General features: G+C 37.9%; 1 protein-coding gene across 3 annotated transcripts; it reads right to left on the reverse strand.

The window, feature by feature from the left end:
- Window positions 1–650: 650 nt before the first annotated feature.
- LOC108248184 (caseinolytic mitochondrial matrix peptidase proteolytic subunit) lies at window positions 651–7,651 on the reverse strand. 3 transcript variants are annotated; one of them, XR_001809114.3, is made up of 8 exons: window positions 7,513–7,651; window positions 6,145–6,231; window positions 4,991–5,062; window positions 4,807–4,903; window positions 2,812–2,999; window positions 2,629–2,734; window positions 912–1,273; window positions 651–814 (listed from the first exon to the last, which is right to left on the reverse strand). XR_001809114.3 is itself a non-coding variant. In XM_017436793.3 (7 exons), the coding sequence occupies exons 1-7, from the start codon at window positions 7,522–7,524 to the stop codon at window positions 1,035–1,037; spliced, it is 801 nt and encodes a 266-aa protein (XP_017292282.1). In that variant the 5' UTR covers window positions 7,525–7,651; the 3' UTR covers window positions 836–1,034. The 3 variants fall into 3 exon arrangements, 2 of the variants coding, with proteins under 2 accessions (XP_017292282.1, XP_017292284.1); XM_017436793.3 differs by lacking the exon at window positions 651–814 and having other exon boundaries at window positions 836–1,273; XM_017436795.3 differs by lacking the exons at window positions 651–814; window positions 7,513–7,651 and adding an exon at window positions 6,689–6,987 and having other exon boundaries at window positions 836–1,273.
- Between the last annotated feature and the right edge of the window lie 1,769 nt (window positions 7,652–9,420).

The following is a 9,420-nucleotide window of genomic DNA, read 5'->3' on the forward strand; positions in this document are numbered from 1 at the left end:
AAGAAAAACATGAAAACTCATTATTTTTATATTTTATTTCATTTCAGAGACGCTTTTGAGGCTTGTTCCTGAATATCAAAAGCTTCAAAGACAAACCCAGCAGTGCCATCTAGTGGTCAGCTGCAGTTGCAGCAGCCACAAACTTCTAAGAAATGACACAACACCAAAGATTTGAATCAGTCCCCTCACTCTTGTTTTTTTCATATTGACGTATGAAGACTCAAACATCGTCGGTCACATTACCATGGAGATTTGAAACAAGCCTTGACAATGTTGATTTCAACAGACTAAAACAGTCTTTTGAGCTTCAGTGTCAAATGTCCCCTCTCTAGTTAATAGTGAAGTTTTAAAGATTTAGTGCAAATTGTTAGCACTCAGAATATGTTGATCAGTCCCAACTACTATTGTACGAAATTTTAGGTCAATATCTGCAAAATTGAATTCTAGCCATTTTTGGGTTTAAGATCAGTTGGTTGTGGCTGCCATTTTGAATGAGGTTTTCTCTAAAAGTAAATTAGTTGTAGATGTACAACCAATGATTACACTCAAAGTTTCATTAAATTTCATCCATTGGATAATGGGAAATTTTGCTAATATAAAGACAAGTCAAAACATTTGGAGGTGGGTGATAATGAAAAAAAGGACTGAACTGTGATCAAAATGATCAGATATATTAGAAGTGTTGTGAAGAGATGAAAGATCCATCCACCCTGGAGTTTTCAGCAGAGGATTCAGACATTGTAGATTTAACCCTCTTGAAACAAATGTTTTCTTATTTCACGTGGCAACAAATAAAATCAGCTTGAGAAGTTTCCTACAGAACCAAGAAAGAAGGTTTTAAGTCAGCACACATTGGATTTATTTTTTTGAGAATAAAAAAGGAAAAAACTGGTTCATTGTAACAACATGACCTTCAATGATGGCAGTTTCCACACTGTGTATGTAGAGACTGCAGAGTACTGACTGAGGAGGGGGGACTGGTGGAGCTCTCAGGGCCCATCAGTGCAGATCCCAGACAAGCAGCTGTGGAGAGTTCAGGGTTCTGGTTTGTACGATGAGGGGGAGTTAGTCCCGGGAGAGGCCTGCTCTGGGGCTGCAGACTCTGGCTGTGGTGAGGGACTGGCTGCTGCTGCTGCTGAAGCAGCTGGCTCTTTTTGAACCAACTCTGGCTCATCCTGGCCTGCCTGGGGTGGGTGGACCAGAACCCTGTCTATGAGGCCAAAGTCCTGAGCCTCCATGGGGCTCATGTAGCGATCTCTTTCCATCACGCTCTCTGAAGGTCGGAGAGAAAACAGGACGTTAGAGCTGAAGACTCCAACTGATATTGAGCACATGGAAATAATGGTGGCTGAAATTATCTGTTCTCAAATCTACAAATGACATTTATTCCAACAAAAGAAAACTCTCTCTTCAGGAAGCAACACAAACTTTATGAATGTCAATTTCAAATGTTTATTCAAAAGACTAAAGTCCATTTACTATTCATATGGAGACCTGTGTGTGAATAACTATGTCTATGTGTCAGCAAAATATCTTGTGATTCAGCTGAATGGATTTTATTGAAACTTTTAAAAAGTAATCACTCTGCATCTGATTACATTTTGGAGTCAACCCAAGTCAAGATGGCTGCCACAGCTAAGAAATCAAACTGAAAAATGGCTATAACTCAGTCAAATCACAGATATAAAGCTAAAATTTGGAGTGGTAGTAGCTGAGAGTCAATCACAAATTAGAGCCTGAGTACTAACTGATAGTGTGACATCTCACAGTTTTCAAGGTTTGACCAAAACAGCTACAAGTCTGCCATTTTGCAAGATAAGATGATGTTAGTCTGTTAGTCTAAAACGCTGGCATGAAAAGCTGGGGGCAAATTATTCACATGGCCTCCTGCTGGACTGGAGCAAAATGCAAAGAAAGGTAAAAAACAGATTTTTTAAAGATTAGAGCAGGGAGAGGTCTCACTCTTGTGCTCGCAGGACTGCACATGAACAGACAGACCTTTAAACCGTTAGCTGCCTCGCTAATGTTGGCACGAAGCGTATCAGCACTCGCTCATGTACGTCGGCTGTCAATGTTGCCTTGGTTATATCCTAATGTTGGACTAGTATCAATGTAAAAACTTGAAATTTATTGATGCGATTATTAAAATGTTTTTTGAATGTAGTAAACATTCACTGCAATATACCATTGCATTTTTAGTATAACACATAAACTGGATCCAGACTGATATATGGTATATGTTTGCAAAATTTTACAACTGCTTATAACACAGTGCTTTATTTTTTTCTTCTGTGATGACTAAAAAAGATGAGAGCAATAAACTGGTTGTTTTATACAGTTGTAGTTTAAGTAGAAACCAAAGTGGGCAGAGCAGCTTTATGACTAAATTTAAAACTACTGCCTGTTCAAAATGTACAGCATATGTTTTAACAGCTGTATTCAGATAAGAAAACGTGCTGTCGGTGAGCTTTTCACTGTTTCACAGCATATATTTGGTATTAGAGTATTTGGGTGTTTAGGGTGAAGCAAATTCTATCACCCAAAATTACATGCTCACAGCACCCCCAACCTGAAACGCTGCCAAGCTATGAACACATGGATGGAGGATAAAGTGCTGCAGAAACTCACCGATAGTTTCCAGTGCCTGCCCCGTATGTTTTGCATAGATGTTGTTGATCTGTCTCTTTAGCTTCAGAATTTCCTCAGCCTGGATGGCGATATCTGTGGCCTGACCCTGGACGAATAAAGTCTGGGCTTTACACTTTGGTGTTGCATTTTGGGCTCTGGGCATGTCTTAAAGGGCCTACTTACCCTGGCACCACCTGAAGGCTGGTGGACCATGATGCGGGCGTTGGGCAGTGAATGCCTCATGCCTGTTGTACCTGCTGCGAGGAGCAGGCTGCCCATGCTGGCTGCCTGGCCCACACACCAGGTAGAGATGGGGTTAAGGATGTACTGCATCGTGTCGTAAATGGCCAGGCCCGCCGTCACCACACCGCCTATATGAAGGAGAACACAGACTTAGACAAGTTTCAGGAGCATGAATCATTTTACTCAGAGTTAAAATGCACCACCTCCGAAACAGAAAAACACTTAGAGACAGCATCTTATAAAGATGGAAGACATTCAAGGTTAAGTCTGAAGAAACATTTCCGAAAGGACAAGAACCCAATTTACCAAAGGTCTCAGATGTACTTTTTTACTCACAAACACACTGATGTATATTTGACTAATTAAATAACGAAAGGAGTCGGATGGAATTTTAGTTGACCTTTAGTGAACAAATATAGACGAACAAAGGTTACATATACACGACAGCGTGTCGGAAAACTAAGCTAACAGCTCTGGTTTTTTCTTCTTCTGGTTCCTTTTATTTTCTCAAAGCATCATGGGATATATAGTTAGTTCTGAACCAGATGCAACTATCAAATCGTAACTAAATCTATAAAATAACAACTTCAATAATTACTTAATTAAATTATAATATCCCAAAACAAATTCTCAACACACACCACCTTCAAGACTTTTGTCAACTCCAATGAAATAATGCTGAAGGGTGCCGATCAGCTGCTGCCCAAAAGACCAACATAACACTGTAATAATGGAAACTAGGAAAAACTCAACATTTACCCCTGAAGGGTTTTCTTGTTTTTCTGTTTATAGTTTCTTTAATTTAGTTTTTGAACTACTGTATTTTCCACACTATAGGGCGCAATGGATTATGAGACGCACTATCAATGAATGGTCCATATATATATATATATAAAGCGAACCAGAGTATAAGGCGTATCATTGTGCACCTCACAATTCTTGTAACTTCATGAGGACCGCATACGCAACGCTCCATTCAAAATGGATGATTTTGGTGCTCTAGCAAAGCTGGTTCGCCTGCATCAGCATTTATATGATTCCTCTATGAGAGATCACAAAGATAGTCAAACGGTTCACAACTCATGGAAGAATACTGCACCGATGTAAGTGTCAAGTATAAACGTCTGCACCGCTCGCTCAGGTCCGCTCACGGAGCCCTGCGCGACTATAACTGAGCCTTAATGCTGCAAGTGGTGAAGCTTTGTAGTTTACCAAAGTCGTACTAAAACATTACAACTCCTTACATAAATAAAGGATTTTAAGGAGCACTGTCGTTTTTTGAGAAAACTGAAGGCTTTTAAGAGTGCTTTATAGTCCAGAAAATACAGTACTTCAGCTATGTTAGCCATTCATATATCCAAACATTCAGCTTTTTCACAACATTACAGCTCTGACTTTTAGTTTTTGCAACAGTTATACTTTTCGAAATATTTAAATGAATTTATATTTGCCTTTTCTCATTGAAAAGAATTGAGAACTATTTGAGATCTTTGAAATCTTCAGCATACTTGCTTCATTTTTAGATTTTAGCCACAAATTAGCTGGTTTTAGCTTTTAGGTATTGTTTAGCTAATTTTAACTATTAGCTTAAGTTTTGTGAATTTTAGTTTTTGTTCTGATATTGTTAAGTAACAATTCAGTTTCAGTTTCTTTAACACATTTCAGTTAAGTCCCTCAGTGCTCTGCATTCACACTGCAGTTTGCAGAAAATTACGTTTTTCTAGTTGTGTTCGATTTTGGTTTATAATTTCCGGTCAAACTTTAGTTCTCCTATTTTTGAGGTGTTTTCAAACATCTGCCAGTTCTCTCAGCCCCCACAGCTGACATACCTTTTTCATAATCAACATATAGAACTTGGGTTTTACAAAAACAAACTTAGTGCAAATGACGCTCCACTTCTCAGTGTTTAAAGTGTTCAGTGAGCGAGAGCCTTACCAGGACTGTTGATGTACATGTGGATGGGCTTGTTGTTGCTTTCTGACTGCAGAAAGAGCAGCTGGGCGATAACCAGACTGGCTACAGAATCATCAATCTGACCAGACAGGACAGGAGATGTTATTCAGACAATGTTAGACTTTTTTTATTTACAGCGACAGTCAGGATCCGTGGAGACACTTACAGGACCCATGACACAGATGATTCGCTCTCTCAGTAGCCGAGAGTAGATGTCATACGCTCGTTCTCCTCTCCCCTAGACAAAGAAGAAAATGTAAGCTTTTTTATTTTAATTGACTAATTAAAGGTCTAGCAATCCTTAAAGGAAGGCATATTGCCCACTGCCTGTCATGTCAGAGTTTTAAACCAAGATTATCTTATATTAAGAAAGAATGAAGTTACAGTTGTTTTGGTCAAACTTTGTAAACGATGTTATAATAATCTGATGTGATACTGTGAGCTTTGTTAGCACTTAAGAGTATGTTTTGTGAATGACTCATCTACTACCACATCAGACTTTAGGTTAGAGCCATTTTGGTGTTGGCTAAGGCTGATTGACCTGTGTTGACCATCTTAAATTGGGTTGACTCCAAAGGTTAATCAGTTGTACATGAACAACCAATGATTACTTTCTGGGAGTTTCAGTAATAACCGCCCATTGGTTCATGAGATATTTTGCTAACAGATGAACAAGGTTGACTTTAGTAATTAATGCTAAAGGTTTAAGCAAAAACCTTGTGCAATAAGTAGAACTTAGAAGTATGTGTTGTGATTAAGTCTCAGCTACTACCATGCTAAATTTTAGCTTAATAGCTGTAAAATGACTAAATTATAAACATTTAGTCTTTTCTAGGGTCAGTTGACTGTGGCAGACATCTTGAATTTAGTTGGCTCCAAAAGTTAATCAGCTGTAGAGGTACACTCAATGATTACTCTCTGAAAGTTTTAATAAAATCCATCCAGTGGTTCATAAGATTTCTTGCTAACAGGCAGACAATGGAACATGTCACACAAACACAGTCAAAAACATGATCACCCCTGGGGGTACGCAATGATATAACAGTTTCCTGTATAGACTGAGGCAAACAGAAAACCTGCACCAAGGTATTATTTAAGTCTCTGGATGTTTTGGGCCAAAGCTCTGACATTCAGTTTCACCCTGCACATGAAACAGATTAGAAAACACTAAAAAATACAAACATGATGTTGTATTCTTAAAGGTGAAGTTTTTGAGATGTTAGGAAAGAAAAAGGTGTGACACGAATGCAAGGAACATCTTCAGACATAAAGGGGTTATTTTTTCAAACCAGTCTGAGCCGGTCTTTTCCTGCCACTCACCGTCTGCTCCACGACAATTGGTATCAAAGGACTCCTCCATACAGGACTGTGGTGGATGGATCTGAACGTGGCCATGTTTAACACTCGCTAACACACACACAGAAAACAAAAAAAATCATGTAACAACAAACCCAATTCCAAAAATGTTAGGACGTGTAAAAGGTAATTTAAAACAAAATGAAATGATTTGCAAATCTCGTAAACACATATTTTTTAACAATGGAACACAGTAAACCTTTTACATGTTTAAACTAACAAACTCTACCATATTTTTGAAAAAAATGTGGTGTAAGGGACACATTTAAAAAAAAATGTTAAGACAAGTGCAACAAAAGGCTGTTAAAGTAAGTGCTCTGAATAGGAAACAGCAGGAGGGGATATGTTGTAACAAATTAGGTTAATTGGCAATAAGTCAGAATGAGGACTGGGTTGAAAAAGAGCATTTTAGAGAGGCTGAATGTCTCAGAAGTAAAGATGGGCAGAGGCTCACCAGTCTGCAAAAAAAAAAAAAAAAATATGCAAAGAAGAAACTATTTGTAAACACCATTAAGAAGCGCTGCAGACTGTGTGCTGATAACAAACAGAATGGTCCCCCTCCTCTTTAGTATGAAGGTTGTGGCATCTGTGGTCAGCACACAGTTTAAAAGCCTGCTTCTCTGATGGTATGGGGGTACATCAGTGCCTCTGGCATGAGCAGCTTACACATCTGGAAAGGCACCATCAATGCAGAAAAGTACATAAAGGTTTTAAAATAACAAATGTTCCCATTCAGAAATCTTTTTCAGGCAGAACCTTGCATATTTCAGAAATACAACAATAAACCTCATTCTGCACCCATTACAACAGCATGGCACTGAAGAAGAAGAGTCTGGGTGTTAAACTGGTCTGCTTGTAGTCCAGGCATCTCACAAATTAAAAACATTTGATATTATGAAACAAAAATATCTGTCAAAGATCCAGGACTGTTGAACACCTATAATCCTCCATCAAACCAGAATGGGACAAGTCAGTAAAAACCTTTTTAACATCCAAGCTGTTCAGAACAGGAAGCAAGCCTGCACGTGTTAATTTAATGTTTAAATGAAGTTAGCCCGGGGTGACAATGTGTCCAGTCGAAACATTTACAAAACAACAAAATCAGACTTTTTTTTCTAGATCGTACACCCTGAACCAGTTGTACCAGCCTTGACCCAAATGTCCAGAACATCTGCTCCATGTCCTCCTGGTTCGGTGCTGCTCGGGTCTGACAGGTTGACACAAACACAGCCGGCAAACTAACCAACAACCACCGACAAGTCAGAGCAAATCTATCGTTGTGGCCTTTCCTACTGAAAACAAGTTCTTATTAGAACAATGTTTAGTACTCACTCGTAGGAGCATTTTGAAGTAAGTTGTGATGTCTGCCTCTGTGTTTGACCCAAGTTGCACCGGAAGAAGTTACGGTTTGACCTACGACAAGACAGCTTTATGTCGTCATTTCCGTCCATTTAATTTCTTTTTAAACAACAATGGAGAATTACCGAGAGCCCATAGACATATATATTATATGGCCATATAATGTTTTATGAAGCACAGAAGCTTGTGGGAAAATGGTTTATTTATCAAAGGCGTTAAATGCTCACTACCGCCCCCTGCTGATCAAACATGTTTGAGACAATAAATGGTGAAAAATAAGAGTTCTCATATTCTGACATGGATTACATTTTTATTGTGTTGGCTTCAAAGGTATTTAAACAACACAACTGTGTGTTTAAAAAATATATATATTTGGTAAGAGAAAGATGCAGTTATAAAACTGAAAATATGAACTTGAACTAATAAAGCATGGGATATGTAAAAACTTAGCACTTTTAAATATAAAACAAGTAAAAGAAAAAAAAAACATATTCAGAGCATTAACATCTGTTCTGACCAAGATTTTTTTTCTTATTAAAATTTTTGCCATTAATTATTTGGAGTCAACTCTGTTGTGTTAGCAAAAAATTTCATGAATCACTGGACAGATTTTAATGAAAATTTCAGGAAAAATTCATTACATGCACCTTTATGTACCTCCATTAAAGAAAACACGAAAATGGCTATGATGCAGTCAGTTTTACAGATATTGTGGTAGAATCTGGTGTGGTTTTATTTCACTGCACATACTCCAAGTGTTACTCTGTAACTCATCGCATGAGATATTTGTTAAAAACTTTAGCATTAATTGTTGGGGCCAAACCTGTTGGTCTGTTTTAGCAAGATATCACCTAATTCACTAGATGGATTTTAATGAAATTGTATTTTCAGAAAGTAATCATCAGATTTACATCTACAACTGATTATTTTTTATTTTTTGATTAAGTTGATAAGTTGTAGATATGCATGTTATACAATAATGTTTCCTATAAGTTTAATTAAAATCAGTTCTGTGGTTCATGAGATATTTTGAGAACAGATATAAATCAGAAAAAAAAACTTTCATTTTTTGATGGATAAAATTGCAGTGAAGTAAAAACAGATTGCTTATTAAATGCCCTGGAGTAGAAGTACAAAAAAACCTTTAGAACTGTGTTGTGTTTCCTTTAAAGACAGGCTCCCTTAGTGAGTGATTATCATGGGGCAACTTCTCTAGTGACAGGCAACCATCCCAATATAAAAAACAAAACCAAAAAAAGTTATCATCAGAGTTACAATATGAAATGATGACATAATGTATTTTAACCCGAAATGTTCAGTCTTGAGTGTGGATGAAAGGAGCGTTTATAAATTTAGCCAACACACATTTATGTTTAACATATATTGCAAAACAAACAAACAAACAAAAAAAAAAACAAGTAAACTTTAAAAAAATGATATGTTCATATCACTGACTTAGATATAGAGAGTGATTGGAAGCACTGATTGATCTGAGATGGGATAGTGCCATAAGCACTAATCCAGACGTATTTCCTCTCTAAAGTTACTGAAAAGACAAGAACACACCAGCAGAATTGAAAAAGACTACAGTAACAGAAATCCATGTGCAATAAGACTTAATGCATTTTTAGATTTTTATCTGTGAATCACTTTTCGTAGACTTCCGTATGGCGGGATCTACAGCTCTCGCTGGAGCGGTTCGCAGCCGAGTGTGAAACGGCCGGGATGAGGATCAGTGCCTCCAAATCCGAGGCCATGGTCTTGAGCCGGAAAAGGGTAGAGTGCCTTCTCCGGCTCGGGGAGGATGTCCTGCCCCAAGTGGAGGAGTTTAAGTATCTCGGGGTCTTGTTCACGAATGAGGGAAAAATGGAGCGGGAGATC

This window comes from Kryptolebias marmoratus, linkage group LG12 (genome assembly GCF_001649575.2).
Source record: "Kryptolebias marmoratus isolate JLee-2015 linkage group LG12, ASM164957v2, whole genome shotgun sequence".
Taxonomy (NCBI): Eukaryota; Metazoa; Chordata; class Actinopteri; order Cyprinodontiformes; family Rivulidae; genus Kryptolebias; species Kryptolebias marmoratus.

What these genes read in the sequence shown, in the direction of transcription:
- LOC108248184 (XM_017436793.3), bottom strand. An exon ending in CAATTGTCGTGGAGCAGACG is followed by an intron (nt 5,063 to 6,144) that starts GTGAGTGGCAGG and finishes TTCTTTGTCTAG; the next exon opens with GGGAGAGGAGAACGAGCGTA. An exon ending in TCATCTGTGTCATGGGTCCT is followed by an intron (nt 4,904 to 4,990) that starts GTAAGTGTCTCC and finishes CTGTCTGGTCAG; the next exon opens with ATTGATGATTCTGTAGCCAG.